General features: G+C 38.2%; 1 protein-coding gene across 1 annotated transcript in view; it reads right to left on the minus strand.

The window, feature by feature from the left end:
• The window catches only part of Eda2r (ectodysplasin A2 receptor), a 45,870-nt gene that overhangs the window by 13,722 nt on the left and 10,094 nt on the right, over window positions 1-22,054 (minus strand). Inside the window, 1 exon segment of the mRNA XM_052745452.1 lies at window positions 12,601-12,697. Within this exon segment, the coding sequence (XP_052601412.1) occupies window positions 12,601-12,687 (87 nt within the window). The 5' untranslated portion in view covers window positions 12,688-12,697.

Raw genomic sequence — 22,054 nt, forward strand, 5'->3', positions numbered from 1 at the left:
GTACAAGAAACCTTTTCAACTACCTAGTGCTAGTGAAGTCAGAGATCTTAGAGGAGAACCTACAACTGTCATTTTACTAAACCACCAATATTCCTAACCACATTTTAAATATTTTTCTTTATAGCCACAGATAAGTGTAGTCCTTACCCCTTATCAAGGAAACTTATCTTTGCAAAAGGAGACCATTATAGAAAACGACAAATAATCAAAATTCAGAGTTTTAGTGCCCAGCCCCAATGGATACATCTACAAAACCACTTCTATTCCTAAAGTTCATGGAACTTTATGGATAAGGAAGTTTGTGTCTCCTAATAATGTCAGAAATACAATGCCTAAATATGAGCTGAACAAGGAAAACAACAAAGACATGTTAAAGTGAATGGGAAAAGACAGGAGGCTTCAACCTTACACAAAGACCTACAAGCAACCAAAGAATGCCCAGAGTGGGAAAAATAGTTTTCACAGAGAAGAGCACACCAGTACCAAGAAGAGATATGAAGTAATGGTTTTAGGGAGGAAAGGGAAGGAAGAAAATGATGTAATCATATTTTAATTTTAAAAACTAAAACAAAAATCTTTTAAAAATAAACTTTCTTTTCATGACTTTAATAAATCCTGTTTGGTGATTACACCAAAATATCATGTCTGATATCCCTAACAATTATATTTATATGTTGGGTGTGATGGTATGAATAAGAACGACCCTATAGACTCATTTATTTGAATGTTTAGTTATCAGAGAGTGGCAGTATTTGAAAAGGAATAGGAGATGTTGTCTTGTTGGAAAAGATATGGCCTTGTTAAAGAAAGTGTGTCACCGTGGGAATGGGTGTTCAGGTTTCAAAACCCCAAGCCAGTCCCAGTGTCTCTGTCTTTTCCTGCTGCCTGCAGTTTTAGATGTAGAACTCTAAAGCTCCTTCCCCATTACCATATCAGCCTGCATTCTGTTGTGCTTCCTGCCATGCTTATAATGGACTAAATTTGTGAAACTGTAAGCAAGTCTCAACTAAATGCTTTCTTTTAAAGAAGTTTCTGTGGTCATGGTGTCTCTTCACAGCAAAAGAACACTGACTAAAACACTGGTGAAGTAAAGTAAAGACACTTAAGTGATGGTTCCATATTCATAACTGGAAAAAGTTGAAACTATCAGACCCTGAAAAATCACATGTGTGTATTTTAGTATTTAGAACAGCTAAGTAAATAATATAAAGGAATACAATATAAATGGCACAAATAAATCAAGATGGAAAGATACCTTTGTGTAACTAGCAGGAAGGCAAGAAAAGACAAAAGGAATAGGAATGGCGACAACAACAATAAAATGGTAGCCTTAAGCTCTAAAATGCCAATCAATAACAATCTTAAATTTAAATCATCTAAGCAAAGCAATTAAAAGGCAGAAATGAGCATTGTAGATAAAATCAGATCCTATCAAATTGCCCCCAGTAGCCATTTCTTTCACTGATGAATGAATCATTTCCTAAGAATTAAGAAGATGCAAATTATCATTTAAAAACTCTTGTTGATAGTCATCTTTCATAGTTAGGAGGCAAAGAGTTTTTCCTTTTAAATGATTCAGGTTCCCAAATGATTTGGCTTCTAATCAGTTTAATAGCCAGGAAACATTTATCTTAATTTTATCATGCTTTTATGACACTGACACAAAACTTTGATGCTCATCATGGAGTAGGTATAGTTATTTGCTTTTAAAAGTTGTTTATATAACATACAAGAACAATTAGCTAACAATTATAATCAAGAATGGTTTATCCTGCAAATATATAATATTTTAATTTTAAGAATTCATTACTAAATTAATAAATTTACATGATAAAAACAAAATATATGAAAAGGTAGATATAAAATAATAAAATACAACAAAATTTGAAACCATTTCTGATTTTAATATATTTGTTTAATCTATAAAGGATTAAAAAATACTTTATTTGGCAATATTTGTCTACTCAAGTACCTTACATGAGTAGAAATTGGACAATAAACATTGCACTAAGAAACAGTTCACAGATTAGTATATTTCTCTGTCAAATATTTAAAAAGCAACAAAAATTCGCATAAAGTTTTATAAATTAGTAATTTAATATTATAGAAGAAAACACAAAATTAACAGATGATGGAAATATGCATTATTCATTTTGGGGTTTGACTTCTGGGACGTGGGAGTTTATGCATTATTGAAAATGCATGCAATTGTAATGGAAATTAGTAAAAAATGTTCAAAAGTGGTATCTGTTCATATATTTCAAGAATATTAAAACTGTATTTAGTTTACAAATTATACTTTTAGAATAATATCCTGAGGAAGTACTGTTAATTTTCTGCAATGATTTGTTTACAGTGATATTTATAATTCATGAGTGAAATATAAAATTGAATAAAGATAACTGAACAGAAATGTTGTCTTGGATGTTGTTAGCTACTTATCCAAACACCATGGGCTTTCTTTAATAATCAATGCTGATTTCATTCTAGGTAGTATGATGATCAGGCTAAAAAATGGTTTCTTACTTTGTTTAGTCAATCATGACAACATCATTCTTGTTTGCAAACACACATTTCCCAGTCACCCTACCTGGTATATAAATATGCATTACCCAGTAACATATCATATATAAAGGGGAATCTACCTAGAAACTTGGGGAAATATTTATTTCCTGATAAATGAAAAGTTCTTTTGGCCTTGTCTCTGCTTCATTACTTTTGTGGTATGAAGATATATGCCTGGGTTTTGACAACTACGAGCCATGAGTATGGTGACAGAATAGCAAGGTATTCAAAATACCTGAAAATTGACCATGTCCTTGGTAACACTGTTGATCAGCAAAACCAACCACAAGGCTGTCTGTATCCAGACTTCAATATGTTCATACATGTGCTTATACAGTAAGTCACTCTTAAATTTTAATTACTGATTGCTTTTCATTCTAAACATGGACAATTTGTTGAAGTTTTAAAACAATTCTTTTAATTGTTTGTTTTCAATTGGTACACAAAACATAAACGTGGTATTATATCAACTGAACCAACCCCTCAGCATCCATTTTCAGATGTTTACCATATATCGTCTTCTGAGAATTTTCCACTTACTGCATTAGCCTGTTTATTGATTGTGTGTTTTATTTTCATGGTATTTAGTTGTTTTTAGTACACTTGTCATCAGCACAGCACTTTCTGTCACACGAAAAACTAGCAAATACTTTCTACCATTCTCTAAGCTGTCTCTTTCCTCAACTGTTTCCTTTGCAGTATAAAAACATTTTAATTTCATTTACCAATCACTGCCATTGTAGTTCTATTCAGAAAGCACTTGATTTTATTTATGTCTTGAAGTTTGACTCTCACATTGAGTGTTTTAGGTCTTATATTAAGATCTTTGATGCCTTTCCAGTTGATTTTGATGCAGGCTCGGAGATAGAGATTTGCTTTCATTCTTCTCCAAGGGGCTATCCAGCTTGGCCAGAAACATTCATTGATGAGCTTATCTTTTCTTCAAACATGATTTCTAAAGCATGATTATGAAAAAATCATTTGGTTGTAGCAGTGTGGGCTTATATCTGGGTCCTATATTCTGCTCTACTGATCCATTCATGTGACTTTTTTTTTGCCAGTTCAGTGCTGTTTTCATTACTATGCTTCTGGAGTACAACTTAAATAATGTGTGAATATATGAGGTTTTTTTTTTATTTTTCCCCCCAGAATTGATGGAATTATCCAGGGTCTTTTGTGTTACCACATGAATAAATTTATTTTTTCTATTTCTGTGAAGAATGGCACTGAGGTTTTAAAAGGATTATATTGACTATGTTGTGGTGATATATTGTGTCCCCCCTATATATTGTTCACCCTAGTAAAGCTTATCTGAGGATCAGAGGAAAAAGCCAGCCACTATACTAAACATTGAAGTCAGACAATGGTAGCACATGCCTTTAATTCTAGCCTTCGGGAGGCACAGATCCACCTGGATCTCTGAGTTCAAGGCTGCACTGGGAACAGAGCCAGGCGTGGTGGCACATGCCTTAAATTCCAACGCTAGTTAACCATAAAGGTCTGGAGGTCTGTACAGACAGACAGGAAGTGACAGAGCTGGGCAAAAAGAAGTGATGTAACTGGGCAGAGAGAGGAAATGAGATGGCAGAACAGAAAGGCATATAGGTATGGGTATACAGGAAGTAGTTCTCTTTGGAGGCAGAGGGCTGGTAAGGTGAGGTTGGCTGTGGTTTGTCCTGTTCCTATGATCTCTCAGTTTTAATCCCAATATGGGGCTCTGGGTTTTTTTTTTTATTAATAAGACCGTTTAGCAATTCATCTTATAGCTATGTAGATTTTTTTTTTGGCAGTAGAGCCATTTTCAGAATATTGTTTCCTAATTTTTGAGCCTTGATGGTCTTTCTATCTGTCTTAGTTAGGCTTCTAATGCTGTGATAAAACACCATGACCAAAAGCAACTTGAGAAGACAGAGTTTTTTTCAAGCTTACAGTTCCATATTACAGTCCATCATTCAAGGAAGTCTGGGCAGGAACCTGGAGGCAGAAACTGAAGCAAAATCCATGGAAGAGTGCTGCCTACTGGTTTTCTCCTCAGGGCTTGCTTCCCTGCCTTTTTATAGCACCTGAGACCATCAACCCAGGGGTGACAGCACCTACAGTGATCTAGGGTTTCCCACATCAATCAAGTCAAGAAAATTCACTGCTGCCTTTGCCAAAGGCTAATTTTGTGGGGCATTTTCTCATTTGGGGTTCCCTCTTCTAAAATAACTCTAACTCATGTAAAGTTTACATAAAACTGGCTAGCACACTGGCTTCTCAAGTTTCCTTCTTCCTGCATTTAGTATGATTGGAGAGACAGTGTATTTATATCTTGTTCCTCATCTTAGTGGCAATGACGGGAATTATTTTCCATTTAGTTTGATGTTGTTTGTAGGTTTGTTGTATATAGCCTTTAATACAGGGAGATATTTTCTTTCAATCACTAACCTCTCCTTTACTTTTATCATGAAGGGATGCTAGACTTGTCAAGAGCATTTATAAATCAATTGAAATAATTATGTAATTTCTATCTTTAGGTCTATTTATTACATAAATTATGTTTATTGAGTTAAATATGATGGACCATCTCCATATCTCTAGAATAAAAACAACTTGGTCATGAATGCTCTTTTTGTTGTGAACTTGAATTAGGTTTTTAAGTTCTGTTTGAAGAGTATAGTGATTTAAATAAAAATAGCTTCCATAGGCTGATATGTTTGAATATTTGGTCCCCATTTGGTTGGTAGAGATGTTTGGGGAAGATTAAAATGTGTGTTTTTGTTATAGGAGGTATGTTACTGGGGTGAGCTTGGAGGCTTCAAAACCCTTCCTTTTACTATCCCCATTGCTCTCTCTTCTTCCCACTCAGGATTTTGAGATGTGAGCTCTCAGCTGTTCCTGGTAACATGCCTTTGCCTCACCATCACAGAATCTAAGCCTCTGAAACAGTAAGCCTAATTAAATAAGTGTCATTAGTAATGGCATTTTATCATAGCAATAGAAATGTGTGCGCTATTGAAAAAATCTGCATCTGTGTTCATCAGGGAAACTAAATTATAATTATCATTTAGTGTTTTTTTTTCCTAGTTTAAGTTTCAGGTAATACTGGATTCATAGGAATTTGGGAGGTTCTTTATCTTTCTATGTTATGAAGTAATTTGAGAAATACCAGTATTGTTTCTTCCTTGAAAGATTGTTAGAATTGAGCAGTGAATCTTCCTCATCCTAGACTGTTTAGTTGTGAGATTATTACTATTATTATTATTATTATTATTATTATTGCTATACCTGCAATCACATTGCTCAATTTAAATTTGTTTAAGTTGTTTACCTCATCTTGGTTTAATTTTGGTATATCATGTGTCTAGTGATTCATTCATTTCTTTTAAATGTCTTAATTTGGTAGAAGACATTAAATGTCTTAAAAGATTTTTCTCTGAATACCATTGGTATCTTTTGTAAAATCTGTCATTTCACTTGTAATTTTGATAATTTAGATTTCCCTTCTTTTTCTCTTGACTAGTTTTGTTAAGGGTTTATTTGATTTTATCTTTTCAAAGAACCACCTCTTTGTTTCATTAATTATCTGCTTTGTTTTATTATTGTTGTTGTTTCAATTTTCTTAATTTCTTCCCTGAAAATGATTATTTCTATCTACTAATTTGGGGTTTGGCTTTTTCAAATCCATAAGGTATATCAATAAGTTATGTATTTGTAGTCTGTGATTGTGTGTTTGCACATGTATGCAGGAACACAGTCAAATCAGGTATCTTTCACAATGGCTTCTTCAACTAATTTTTTGAGACAAAGCCTCTCAGTGAGTGTGGTGCTCACAAATTCAGCCAGACTAGCTGGCAACCAAACTGCAATGAGCCTTTTAGCTATGTCTCCTCAGCACAGGATTGCAGGTGCATGATGCGACGTGTGGAGTTTTGCTTTTTTTGCATGGGTGCAAGGGGTCTAAACTTTGGTCCTCAAGTGTGTGAAGCATATAATTTATTAAATGAGCCATCTCCTCAATATAACTTTTCTGTATATAGTTGACAGGTGAAAAGTCAGCAGGAACTTGTGAAGCTGGTTCCCCTCTACCAAAGAAACCATTTGCTTATCATTGTCAGAAGGGACAAAGGACTATTTGTGATGCCTATTAGCATACCAAAGGACATGCTAGCCTGAGGGTTTCTCAGTAGCACAAGTACCTGTTAAACATTTCCATAATGGCATCCTGGCTCTACTCATTCAGCTCCTTACCTTAACCATCTCCAGCTCATAGTCTTCCCTCCCCCCAGCTTCTCATTTATCCTTATAATCTTGCTATTTTCCCTATGCCCACCTCCCACTCTCCTTCCTTCCTCCTCCTCCTCCTCCTCCGCCTCCTTCTCTCTCTCTCTCTCTCTCTCTCTCTCTCTCTCTCTCTCTCTCTCTCTCTCTCTCTCTCATATTCCTTTCTTAGTTCTTTCTCTTGTGCTCTCTTGGTCCCCTTTGCCCACACTCTGTCTTCCTCTCTGGTTCTCCCCCAAATCCCCACCTCCTCTCATGGCCCAGTCCAGTGTACTACTTTCTGTCCCTGCCCAGGAATCTTCCAGATGGCTAGGGCTGTACTCTCCCTCATACCTACAATAAAAACCTTCTGCTTAACTGTACCTTGGAGAGATCACGTCATTAATTTATATAATAGTAATCTGAGTTGCCAATTATTATCTTTCATCTCTGGGAATACATCATTACATGCTCTCCAGGCTTTTAAGGATCTCTCCCAAAATTTGTTATAATTATAATTCTGATAGATTTGCCCTTAATACAACTTGGTGTTTTAGTGTTTCTTTCTTTCATTGTTCCTCTCTCTCTCATATATATATAAAATGTTCTCTGATTTAGGAAAAATATTTTCAGTTCCTCCCCATTTTGTGATTGATATGCCTCCTGAGCCTGGATAACCATCCTCTTAGTCTAGATTTTGAAAGCTTTTTCCTATGGTTTTATAGAATACACTGTTTATACATTTTAGCATGAACTTTTTATCTTTAATAAAATTAAAACATAATTACATCATTTCCTTTTTTCCATTTCCTCCCTTTAGCAACTTCTATACCTTTATTTGGGTCTCCTCAAAAAATTCCTAATTTTAAATATACCTATAAATGCATAAATTAATAAAGACAGCATCCAGGGTCCATTTAGTGTTGCTGTTATGTTTATGATTTCAGGATTGACCACTCACTCACTTGGTATTTTGGATAACCAATTAAGGAGCTCATCTTTCAGTAAGTCTAATTCTCCTCTCAGAAAGCCTTAGTTGCTTGTAGTTCTTAGTCTCTGGGTGAGACTCTATGAGCTATCTCCTTTCTACCTTAGCATGGTATTTGTGTTGCCATTATTCAAGTATTGTCTAGGCAGCCATATCATTGAGGTATTGTGGCTCTAGGTTCTTTGTCATTTCTAAGATACACAATATCACAGCGGACTCCTGGTACTCTGGCTCTTACAAATTTTCTGCCTCCTCTCGCCTCCTTCAATAGTGTTTCCCGAGTCTTCAGTACAGGAGTTGTGCTGTAGACAAATCTGCTCTTTCGGTGGTGTCCAAAAGAACTCAAATATTTTAATTATATTTTCTAATTATTTTACTTCTGTTTATGTCTTTAGTGTTTCTTTTCATCTGCTTCTGGTATTCTTTCTTCCACAAGATCCATTATATTATATATTGAGGCTATCAATTGAGTTTATTTTACTTGCTGAGTTTCTTATTACTGATGTTTCAATTTTATTTTTCTTGTATTTCTGTTTCTTCATTAAATTCCAGTTTTGTATGCTATATTGACTTTCTTATTATATATGACTCTTTATTTTTACTCTCTGTGAGTTCTTTTAAGATTTTATTTCTCTCATCTTTTATTAAACATCCTATTAAACTTTATATATTTTTTCTGGGCTTTTTTCTAATTCACTATCACTGTGGACCAGTATTATGATATTTTCCATGGAGAGAAGGTCATATTTCCTTGATTTGTCATCTTTCTTGTTCTATTCCATTGAGATCTATGCATCTGGATTTTTTTGTTGATTGAGTTTATCAGTTGTTTAATTGCAGTCAAACTATTTTCAGTATTCAGTTGATAGAATTTATATGCATAGTTCAGAATTTATACCCCCAGTCATGTACTCAGGGTGCCTGACACAACCAAATATTTGACTATTATCTGTACAATCAACCACACTGCTGGATGGAATTCCTATGAAAATATCCTTCTAGCCAATTAACAGCAGTGATCCTTTTAACTCCAGTAACCATGGGAGTACTAATACACATGGATAGTATGGTAAAAGAGTGTTACCAAGATTACAGGTAGAAGGGATGTGGTCTAGATAAAGATAGGAATTAGTGTTAAATCAACTGGAAGAAAATTGAGATGAGGAAAAGTATCTGGGAGCAGAGCATTGGGATATTATAGCTTCTACAGTTTAAACATTTTTTAAAGTTTTGGAGAGCTGGAGTTAGTAAGAAAAAGAAGTGGAGTCATAGAAAATAAAGTAGAATGAGGGAGAAAATACATGGGTTGTGTGTAGGAAGAATACCACACAGTACATAATAGTACGATGGGTTCAAAAGCATACAAAACAATCACACAAACTGAGCAACATATGATCTAAAGCAAAATCTTGCAAAGTACTTATTCAAGAGTTAAGATTAAAAGGCAAAAAGAAAAAAATGAAAATTAACAAAACTTTTAACAGTAGCAAAAAAGTGCAATAAAAGCACTTTGGATTAAAAGAATCATATCAGTCAATATTTCTTTTATTTAGGAATGGGTTTTGAATTTTTTTCTGTTCAAAAGTTTCATGGGGCAAATTGCACTAGTGGGCGGGGTGCAATTTGTTTTTTATTCCAGTATAAAGCTGTAAAGCCTGGTTTTGTGTATATATTGTCTCATAGAGGTTAGCTAATACCACTTTAGATTGAGTGTTTGGCACAGCCACATTGAGATGAGCAGCGTAGTTCTCCGTTCCCTCCTTGGTACTCTGTGTGGTTTGGCAATTGGAGAAAACAGGTTGCTGTCTCTCGTTGTGGGTTCCCATGGATTATAGCTACAGGCTTGGTATAAAGAGTGTGTCACTTACACTATCACATTTCAGCCCCTGAACCCAACCAGCTCTCAGTTTTGGGACCGGTCTTTCTTCAGGCTGTGTCACCATGTTGGTGTATGGGGAAGGGGAAGGAGGTGTGAGCTTGTGTCCTGCAATTCCCACTTAACCTCAACAGGAAATCTGCTGTGAGAACTAAAGCTTTAGTTCCAAGACCTCATCTCCAATTGCATATCCAGTCCTTGGTTAGCAGCTAACTGTTACTGCAGCTCTGCTGAGTGTGTGTACTGCGAAGTGCTTCCCTGTGGTTTCCAATTACCTCACCAGAGCCAATTTGTGCAGCCAGGCACCAGTTCACAGCCACTCTTGTCTGCTTCCCCACAGAGATCTCACTTGGCTTAATAAGTCCATTTAGATCTACTGTCGCTTGCAAGAATAAAGATTATCCTGTACTCTCCTGTTTTCTTTCAGTGAGTTGCATCATGAGATCTCCAATCTGCCATCTTCCCTAAAAATGCCTATTCTTAAATTTTTTGAGGAACTTCCAAGCTATTTAACAGCATGATTTCATTCTTACCATAGTGTGGAAGAGTTCTTTTTCTACATATTTACCAGCATTAAAAACAAAATCGTTAGTATTATTTTATTTATTTATTTATTTATTTATTCATGCATTTTTGTTTTTTTGAGACAGGGTTTCTCTGTGTAATTTTGGTGCCTGTCCTGGAACTTGCTCTGTAGACCAGGCTGGCCACAAACCCACAGAGATCTGCCTGGCTCTGCTTCCCGAGTGCTGGGATTAAAAGCGTGTGCCAACACCGCTTGGCTGTCAGTATTATTTTTATTTACAATCTTTTTAGGGTGAGTTGTGTCTTGCTGTTTCGACTGGCCTTTCTCTGATTAGTGATTTTGAGCATGGTTTCATGTACCCATAGGTTATTTGTATGTCTTCTTTTGGGAAATGTTACTTTCAACTTAGTGCATCCTACTTAATTTGAAAGAAAGATGGGACCCAGTTGTATCTGATTCCAAATGTATTTCTTAGGTATTCACTGTCACTGTACTCTTACAGCTGAACAATTTGCACATACTCTTTGATCTGTGATTGTCAAGCCTGTAAAATGTGGCTCACAATAGTTTCTTGGCAAGACTTTTACAAAACCAAACAAAAAAATGTACATGTACTTGAGAGCTCTTTACAATGTCCAGACTACCAGACAAATATAAATTCTTTATATTTAAAGGTTTTCAGAAACAGTATCGCCATATGTGTGTGTGTGTGTGTTTTTTTTTTAACTTTCAAGTGGTGTGGAAGTAAATGGCAATCAGGGAGGCACTGAGTCAAATGGATCTTTCATCATGGCCTTCCTTTTCTGAATTTCACGACAGCAGCTTGACAGATTAACAGACCTCCTTTTCCCTTAAAGATGCAGCTTTGCAAATACAGATGGCTTTAAAGGTAATAGCCAAACCATTTGTCATGAAGACTGATGCAATATTTAAAAGAGGTATTTTTTCAAGACAAGAAATTCGTTGCATTAGATTCATCCTAATATCCAATACAACCTATCCTCTGGTAGCCTTGGCTTGGCTTTGGAATTCCTACTCAACCCTGTGAGCATCCCACTATAGGATACATATTAAAACTAGAGTTAATACTATCCTTTGATAGCCCTGGGCTTTAGTCTCTTTATTTTTTTTAACTTATAAATGGAGGAAGGAATTAGGGTAAATATTTTCTTTATTTCTTTCAGCCAATAGAACATGCTACTTAAATCCCCCAGAAGATACTTAGTGCCCTTAGGAAAAATATAAATACTTCTCATCAAAAACTTTGAGTCCCCAAATTGTCTGACCTATACTTCCCTTTCCCTTTCATTTTATACCACTTTCTTTATTTATGAACCAGTTGTGTTAATCTTCTTATTCATGAAACAAGGTTAATTTGTACTCAACTTGGGACTGTATTAGCTATAGGTTATTCTCAGAAAGCAGTTACTTAGGAAGCTCTTCCCAACTCCCTACATCAAAGTAGCTGCCCACTCTGCATCATAACAACACAATTTTGTCCTTGGAGCCTCAATGTGTGTGTGTGTGTGTGTGTGTGTGTGTGTGTGTGTGTGTGTGTGTGTGTGTGTTTAATTTGTTTCACTGTGGTACCTACAATCACACAGGCTGCTTTGCAAATTTTTGGTAAGTAATTGATAAATGAATAAATAAATTTGTAAAAACAAGCATGAGCACACAGAAGCTCTGCTGGCTGTCTTCTTCTAGCCTTTGTAGCTAAATTTAATAGCATCTCCAATTGAAGAAGCAACAAGGGATCTGAAGTAAGTGAGAAATAAGAAGTGTCTGCCTTGCTCTGTTTTCATTGCTTTTCTTTTTATTCAAGCTTGTACCTTTAATTGGGTGATTCTAGGCTCCTGCTGGTTTCCTATCACTGAATCTTTTCTTACATGGCTTTCTCAGTAAACCAGACCCTTCAGAACAGACACCACTTCAGGTTTCTTGGTTCTTCTCTCTTCCACATTCCCAAAACCTGATATTTTGTTTCTAAACATAATTAAATATACTTTGCTTTGCTTAACAGATTTCTCTAATGCAAAAAGCCTACACCTTTATATTTACATGTCTCTTCATGAAGTACCCTAGTATCTCATTAAACTCTCCCTTGCCTCTGAGTCTGCTAGCCTCAGTTCTTGATTGAACAGTGACTATTATTTCATACTATTTGTATCTCATTGTATCTGCTGAACTGAACTAATAGTATCTGAGATTGACTGTACTGCTAATATTGGAATTTCACAGATTTTTTTCTTTAAACATTTTTCTTTATTCATTTCACATCACACCACACACACATACACACACACACACACACACACACACACACACACACACACACACACACACTGCACTACACTTTTCCAGGTTCCTGAGATGTTTAAAAACAAAGCACTGATCAGAAGGGTTTACCTTGGAGAGCTCCTGTCCAGGGCCACACTGTTGGCAGGTGACACAGTGCCCCCATTGGTCCCGGTACTCATTTTCTTGACAATCCATGATGGAAAAACTGTGGGCACAGAAAACAATTACTACTGAGATAAACAAAAGCTTTGAAAGTAGTGGCTTCCCTGACACCTGGCTTCTATATCTTCTTACCTGTGGCTTTTAGTGAGAATGGCCAAGGAAGCCAACCTAAAGTAGCTAACACTTTTAGAGCATTGACAATGTGCCCAGAACTCTTCTAATGCTTCCTATGTGATAATACATTCAATTCTCAAAGAAATAATGACACAAATTATTATCATTTCCATTTTACAAGTAAGGAAACAAAGGCACAAGGACAAATTTTCAGATAGTGCTTATACCAGGAGCTTACTGTCAATAGATAGATAGATAGATAGATAGATAGATAGATAGATAGATAGATAGACAGACAGACAGACAGACAGATAGACAGATAGATAGATAGATAGATAGATAGATAGATAAACAGTTGGGTTCTTTCTAGTAACTACAATCTAATGTGTGAAAAGCTCTTAAGCTTTTAAAAATCACTTTCATACTTATTTTATTTGTAAATACTTCCAATATTTTTCTGACTTAAGCAATATGGAAATTATTTTTATTTGTGAATGAAAAAAATTAAAATATGATTCTTTTTTGCCAAAGTGTCTGATTACCCCGACTGGCTCATTCCATTGCAACTTGTAGTCTTGGATAGATTACTAATGGCCTAAGTTACTTAAATTGAGGAAAATGAACATCATGCTTCTCTTCTACACCAGACATCTTTGGAGAGGAATAAATGGGTTAAGTTCCTTCAAGCCATCATGAAGACTTTGAAGAACTATAAAAGTAAAACAGCGTAAGTGCAGAGATAGGCAGCATGACACAAACACATTTTTTTATAATGATGGATCAAGGAATATATACGTGGTGTCTGTCTCTCTAAAATTAAACTCTGATGGGACATTTTTGTCACTCCCAATCTCATGTAAGTCTGTATTTCAGGTGGGTTCTCAATGTACTGATAGACCTTAATATATACTTCTAATTATAAGAGAGGGCAGTATGACTACCAATCATCTTCACAAAGGTCACTAATAGAAAATAGATGTCCTGGCTGGCATTTTTGTTGAAGTACAACTTTTCTCATAACTCTTCTTTCCCATTTCTTCAATCAATGGATGGTGTCCTATGAAGTCCACTTTTGGCACAAAATGAATACACTTCCTACTATTGTTTGTCTCAAATTGTCATCCTCAGAAGGCAAGCTTCCCCTCCTTACTCTCTATACTTCTCATTGAGGGGAAAAAATTAGTATTCTCATAACCCTCAATGACAAGGGAATTCAGTATTGTGGAAGCAAATCCAGCATAGATTATTTAAAGAAAATTGCTCCTGAATAGTTTTCTTTAAAAAAAAATATTTTATGGAGTCCAAAAAGCAAACCTCCTTTGGAGATAAATTCCTATCATAAGCACCTGAAATTTTCATGGAAGCTGCTGGCCTTGGAGCATATGTGAGACCCTATTTTCAGTGTGGTGGTTTCCAAAGCCCAATCCACCCAATATACATTAAATTTCTGGAAGCTTAATATCTCCCTTTAAACCTTGTTTGAGATTGCTGTCTAGGTAGGCTTCATGACAAATACACATACCGGGACATAATAAATAAATATAGAGTTTCTTTGTCCCCTGAAGTGGTATTGTGTTCCCCAAAATATTGTGCATCCTAATAAACTTTTCTGGGGTCAGAGACAGAACAGCCACAATATTAAACATAGAGGATAGGCAGTGGTAGCACACGCCTTTAATCCTAGCATTCCAGAGGCAGAAATCCATGTGTTCAAGGATACAGCCAAGCATGGTGACTCATGCCTTTAATCCCAGGGAGTGGTGGTAGAAAGCAGAAAGGTATATAAGGCATGAGGACCAGAAACTAGAAGCATTTGGCTGGTTAAGCATTTGGCTGGTTAAGCATTCAGGCTTTTGAGCAGCAGTTCAGTTGAGATCCATTCTGGATGAGGACTCAGAGGCCTCCAGTCTGAGGAAACAAGACCAGCTGAGGATCCGGCGAGGCAAGGTAACTGTGGCTTGTTCTGGTTCTCTGATCTTCCAGCTACACCCCAATACCTGGCTCAGGTTTGATTTTATTAATAAGAACTTTTAAGATTCCTGCTACAGTCCCCCCCTTTTTTTTTTTATCAAAACAGTTATCCAAAATATAAATTAAACTGTCTTTCAACTGGAATTTAAAACCTGTTTTTATTGAAAACACAAAACTGTGTGTGTGCTAGACTGTTCTGAAGAATCCTGGTTATGTAGATAAAACTGCCTAATAAGTAATAAATGTCATCACCCATCAGTAATTCGAGGCCTTATATGAAGCTATTTCCTGTGAATAGTAGTGTCCTACAGCAGATGTTTATTTATGGTAAGCATAAGAAAGAATAATTAGGCATTGCAAATACAACTAACTCTTCCTAAATATCCTATCACTGACCCTGTCCTCCTACAAAGTGTTACAAAAGATGTAGTTTTGAACAAGTCAGCAATGCACAGTCAGACCTATGAATTTTCTAGTAAAGAACTCCTAATGCAGCTGGGCGGTGGTGGCGCACGCCTTTAATCCCAGCACTCGGGAGGAAGAGGCAGGCGGATCTCTGTGAGTTCGAGGCCAGCCTGGTCTACAGAGTGAGTTCCAGGAAAGGCGCAAAACCCTGTCTCAAAAAGCCAAAAAAAAAAAAAGAACTCCTAATGCCCGACACCATGTTAGCACAGAAATGGTAATCTAATAGTGCTTGCTGCTTGCTCCTTTGTGAACACATTTGCTTTCTCGGCCTATGATTAATTATGTATGTATCTAGGAAACTTTGTTTCTCTCTCCAATAGTACCTTTCCAGACAACGCATTGTAAACCCACGAAAAGGAAACTTGGATATGAATCACCACTCTGCCATTTCCTAGCCCTTAAAATGGTTTTCTTTTTCACAGCATTATTCATTTCACCCTTAAATTTTGTATTTTAATAATACAAACCTCCCACAGTAATTTATAAAGAAATAGATATTCTTACGTAAAGGACCTAATATAGAGCTTTGTGCAAGTGTTAGTACAGGGTAATTAGTAGATTCTCTTCTCATTTACCCCTAGTTTACCAGAGACTTTTTAGAATTGTGAAGAATTCAATAGGAGTTACATTTGTCACCCCAGACATTTGTAGGAAAGGAAAGGGTAAAGCAGATAAAATACTTCAGTGGCCCACTTCATCAGGAGCATGGAAGTCATGCCAAAGAAGCAGGTATCTACAGAACACATCTTTCCCCAGTAACTGCTCCCACCAATGATGTGAGGCTTAAGAACAAGTTTACTTCAATGTGGGTAGTATCTAAGTCATCTTAGCTAAACTGAAATTATATTAGTGTTTGTTGAATCGTTTTCATCAGGCTATTCCTATAAAAGAAGAACTCAGTGTACAAGGCTTAGAACTTTTCTCAGATAATTACTTCTGAAATGGAAGCACAAAGAAAAATATACAAGTTAATTGGGGAGGATATTAGGGACTTTAGTGAATAGCAGATACTTTCCCAAAGAATAATCTCTCTCATTGTCACATGCTAGTGCTATGGCTAATCTCTGACATGGGACTGTATTCTTTTTATATCACTACATTAGTGGAAAGAGGGGAGATGAAGGGAAGTGTCAGGCATCTCTTGTCTCCTCTCTGGGAGCATGACACAGGCTGGGTGGGGTTCTTTCTGCTTCTGCCAAAATTCACAATCCATTCAACTGTACCAGTACAGGCCACACTCAAAAATTCTGCCCCCACCTTGCCCAATAACAAAGGAAGAAAAATATAGACAAACTGATGAGCATTGAACAGAGCCCAGATGCAGTGGACACATTCCATCATTTGTGACAGGAAATACTATCCAGGTAAATATGTAGAGCCTTTACATTGCCTACTCAGGTTCCTTGCTCTCCTTTTCCAGTAAATATGACACCTTCCTGCAGGTAATTGCCATTCTAGTTTCTGTCATTATATATTTTCACTCTCATTTAATGTCATATAAATTCAAATATAGGACATCACGTTTTTGCTTCTTGTTTATATGAGTTTTCTCATAAGAAACATTGAAATGTATAATTTAAAATTGTTTTGATCAAACAATATGTATATACATTTTTGTGACCTTAGAGTATGATGTTTTTAAGCTTTAGCAAAACACTATTAGCTACCAAAGGGCAAGGTGGGAAGACAAGGTTTACACTTAAACTGAGTACTTAAACATTCAAAACGTTTTATCTCAAGACATGATTAAGAGACTAGGAAAGAGCCTCCCTCTGAATTGAAGTGATTTTGAACCCCTGGAATCCCAAAGTGGAGGTGGACTCTGGACAACATGGAGCAGGAAAGCTCAAGGATTGAGATCCTGGTGGTCTGTCCACCAAACACCTCTAGGAATGAGAAGTTGATTTTGAACCCCTGCAATCCCAAAGTGGAGGTGGACTCTGGACAACATGGAGCAGGAAAGCTCAAGGATTGATATCTGGTGGTCTGTCCACCAAACACCTCTAGAGAATGAGAAGTTGCTGTCAATTCTGGATGTTCGTTTTCTGGAAAAAGAATGCCCATCTCTTACAACCATGAGTCATCAAGCATTCATCATTGTTTGTAGAATCTGAAAAAATTGAAGGCCCTTTTTTTCGGTGGGTTGTTTTTTTGTCTGCTGAGTCACTCAGGCATAATATGAGTAAAGAGGAATCATTTTTCAGTATGTCACTGTCTGATAATAGTGTGGGCTACTGCTCCCATTAGACTCCTATCCCTTCAGGGAGCACTGCTCTTCTAGCCAGGGAGCATGATTTGCAAGGGGGTCCCACACAATGCCATTAGGAAGGCCTGGCATTCTAGGAATGGCCATGAACTTCAGGGAAAGTGATGTCCTGTAGTGAGCCTGAGCCTTCCAATCTCAGCTTCCAGTGGTATCTCAATCATGTCCACCACCAATATCCAAATAGTGCACGATGCTAGTTCCCTGACAATACCTTCCACCACAGCCTCTTTAACACATGAAATACTACTAGTACCAGGCATGCCTTCTACTGAGGCCCACGCTATGTTCTCTACTACTCATGAGATGCTATTTATCACAAACCCCTATGACTTTTGAATTACTGTGGCTGAGTACCAGTAGCTGCTGACTTTAGCATCTCAGGACTCACTTGTGAAGTCAGACTGGCAGGAAGGTTCTCTCTTGTTTGAGTAGACCACATGTGCTCCACAAAGCACAGAGAGCATCAAAAGTCACCGAAGAGAGAATCCTCAGTTTCAAATCTTTATTTATGCCAGTATGACAACTGTAAGAAAAGTATATATCAAATGTTTTCACATTATAAGTCATAAAATAAAGGCACAGGTAAGAAGCCCTGATGTGCTTGGATGTTATAATGTGCATATACATTAGATATTGAAATTATGGATATGATGACTGCAGCTGACAGTCCGTGAGATCTAACCATCTAGGTAGCACCACAGGAATCATCAGTGGATGCTAGTTTGCCTAGAACCGTAGGCCAAATGAAGAAAGACCAATGGTCTTCTTACTTACTCCTAGCCAGGAGCTTTAGGTAATTTTCTCTTTCCTTTGGCTCTCTAATCTCTGACCTCACTGCCTCAGACTAGGTCATCTCTTTGGTATGTAAAGGTTTAAATAGAGGAAGGAGTATTAGGCTATGGTATGAACGCTCAAATGAAGCTGTTGACCTCATAAGGGATACTTCAAAGCCTTCAAAAATAATCTCTGATGTTCTTGTCCCTCAGAGCCACCTTCTCTACCCCTCAGCCAGATGAGAAGATGAAACAGAGATAAAGGACTTTAGAAGCTCTTATCTTCTGCCACTCTTGACCTCAAAATCCTTGACCTACTCTTGTTTGCCTGTTCCATAAAGCCCAGGATCTGTACCTGGATCATCCACAGTCTTCAGCACCAGGTTTATGCTCAAATACTAAAACTATAATTTACTGAAAACTGACCTTAGGAAAGGTCTTTAAACACCATGTTTTATTTCATCATTTTCTGGAACATAACAATAAGAGTATGAGACTGCAATGAATATGGCATATATACCACATTAGATTCTCTCTGGCATGGCTATCCACATATCCAGAGTTTCTGTACAGTCCCACTAGTCTTGAATGGAATTCTTTGCCATAGAAGATGAGATCTGAAATTCTATATAGTCATAGAATCCCAGACTTGTGGAACAGGTAATACTCATGGGTAAATTTTGACTAATGGGTGAAGGGAGACAGGAGAGAACCAAAAAGAGAAATTCTGCCTTTCTTCTCTCCTATAAATTGTTAAGTAGCATTATTTCTCCCCCACATCATAGCTTTGTTGGGAGATCTCCAAAGCAGCCAGTAAGAACACCTGCCTCTTCAAGGTTGGTCATGAAGCCGTATCCAGCATGGAAACCCATCACCTGGCACAATTTCATTCTTCACCACTCCACTTGCCTGTTTTCACTCCTATATATTGGTTTTCAACATGCTCAATAAACCACTAGTTGATTTTTGTTATTTTTTAAGTTTAACTTTAAAAGAAAGATCGGGAAAAAAGGGGAAGGGAAAACAAATCAAGGTTAGATGGTGATTGGTTTTCATTGGATGAATGTATAAAAATAGCACTCTGAACCTCATCAATACATAATAATTCATATGTTAATAAAAATTAAAATATTTTTTAAAATAAAGATGGAAGATAACACATAAGACACAAAAAGTTACAAGTCAGATAACGAATAAAATATTTGTGCCTAGAATATAGTTAGAATTCTTATAACTCAAAATTTTAAAAAACATTAATTTAAAATAAGCTTAGATTATGGGGCCCATGACTGGGTTCATGGCCCTGATGCAACCACGGTCTATGTAGATGTCAAGGCTCCTGATACCACTGAAGGCTGAGAGGACAGTGTTGTACAGTGTTGACCCCACCCCTCACTGGCTGCAACCCTAGGGAGAACTGGTCCTGCCCCTCACCTGCTGAAGCACTCAGGAGAGAGAGTCTTACACCTCACCTGAGCAGCACAATAGAGATAACCCTGTTGGCAGGTGGCGTGAGTGAGCGGGCCCTGAGAGAATGAGAATGGGAGAGCAGGTCGAACCCCTCTCATCTGCTATGTGGTGGCATGGGTGAGGGAAAGATGCTCTCCTCCCCTCGACACTTGCAGCAGGTAGGGGAATCTGACCCAAACCCTCCCCAGCTGCAGTACTTGGGAGAAGGAGCCCTGCACCTCACCTGGGCAGCACAGGAGAGTTAACCCTGTAGACAGTGGCATGGGTGAGCCCGCTCTGATGGCATGAGAGGGACATAGCTGGTACCATCTCCCTAGTCTGTGGTGTGGTGGTGGGGGTGGGGGAAAGATACCCTCCCCCCCTTGACCCTACCTCCTCCAGATGGTAAGGGAGCTAACGCTCCCCTTTATCAGCTACGAGGAAAACAGGCCCTGTACCTCATACGGGAATTACAAAGGAGCTGACCCTGTTGATGGGGACACAGGTAAGCTCACCCCAAGAACATAAGCATGCGGGATCTAGCCCCACCCCTCATCTGCCATATGGCATCATGGGTTGGGGGAGAGATTCCATACCCACCGTCTCTTTATGCCTGAGGTGGGAGAACTGCTACTGCCTCCCACTAACTGCAGCACTAACTGCAGCACTCAGGATAGCAAGCCCTGCCCCTTACCTGGGCAGCACAGTACAGTCAATCGTGTAGGCAGAGGTGTGGCTGAGCCACCTCTGAAGTTGTGAGCTTCGGAGAGCTATCTCCACTCCTCGTCTGTCATGCTGCAGCGTGGGCAGGGGAGCGATGCCCACTCTTACCTCTCGCCCCCCACCACCTGCGACAGATGTGGGAGCTGATCCTCCCCATTACCAGCTGCAGCACTTAGGAAAGCAGATCCTGCTCCTCACCTGAGCAGTGCAGTACAGTTGACACTGTTGGCAGAGGCAAGGGTGAGCTGGCCCTGAGGATGTGAGAGTGGGATAGCTTGCCACAACCCCCCTCATCTGTCATGAAGTAGTGAGGGTGAGGGAAAGAGGCCCCCCTCCCCATGTGCCTGCCACCTGTGGTGGGCGAGAGAGCTGACCATTCCCCTTACCAGCTGCAGCACTCAGGAACGCGGACCCTGCACCCAACCTGAGCAGCACAGTAGAGCTGACCGCATTGACAGGGAGGCAAGTGAACTGCCCTAGAACGTAAGCATGGGAGATCTGGCCCTGCCCCTCATCTACCACATGGTGGTGTGGGCAGGGAGACATGCCTCCCCAAGCCCTCACCACCTGAGGCAAATGGAAGATCTGGCCCTGAAGTCGTAAGAGTGGGAGAGATGTCCCTGCCCCTCACCAGCTGCTGCTCATCATTGCAAGAGGTGAACTAGCCAGGGAAATACTGGAGAGCTCACCTGGGTGGTGAAGATGAGGGAGAGCTGACCTATCCTGCAACCACCCAGGCCCAGAATCAGGGTTATGAGTTGGGGCCACCCTAACATCCACCCCATCTATAATTTACGGAGCATGTGAAGTGGCTAGTCCTGCAGACCCAAAGCTGTAGGATCTCCACGACACAGAACAACAACAGGATATCCAAGAGGAGTCCCAGTGAGGACTCAGCTTCTATAATGATGGTATAGCAGAAACCAGAGGCCTTGAACCAGACCAATGACTCTTAGCAATGAACACCTGCACATAAAGATATATGGATAAAAGGGTTTACTGCGTGACTCACTGTGTCACACTGCAGCTTCCATAATGAGATTTTCCTTTTTTTTTCCTTTTTTCTCTTAGATTTTATTTTGCAGGAAAGGTTGCAAGGGCAGAGGGCAGATATAAAGGAATGGGAAATGAATGGAATCAAGATGCATGATATGAAAGAAACAAAGAACAAATGAAAAGAAAATTTAATAAAATAAAAAATTAGCTCACTTTTTTTTTGAGACAGGTTTTCTCCATGCAAAAGCCCTGGATGTACTGGAACTCACTCTGTAGACCAGGCTGGCCTCAAACTCACAGAGATTTGTTTGCCTCTGCCTCCCAAGTGCTGGGATTAAAGGTATGCACCACCAACAACCAACTAAAATTTGCAGACCATATGACTAATAAAATATTTGTACCTAGAATATAATTAGAATTCTTATAACTCAAAATTTTAAAAACACAATGTAAAATAAGCTCAGATTTTAAGCAGATATACAAGTGACCAATAAGCACATGAATGTGTGCTCAGTAGGAATGCAAATTTAATATATGTGCCAAGAGATTAAAACATGTGTTCCCACATAACCTAGTAATAAGTGTTCCTAGCAGCATATTCATAAGAAGAGAAAGTAAAAAAATTAAATAAAATGTCCACCAA

This window comes from Peromyscus californicus, unplaced genomic scaffold, assembly GCF_007827085.1.
Source record: "Peromyscus californicus insignis strain IS unplaced genomic scaffold, ASM782708v3 Scaffold_10__1_contigs__length_136768540, whole genome shotgun sequence".
NCBI lineage: Eukaryota > Metazoa > Chordata > Mammalia > Rodentia > Cricetidae > Peromyscus > Peromyscus californicus.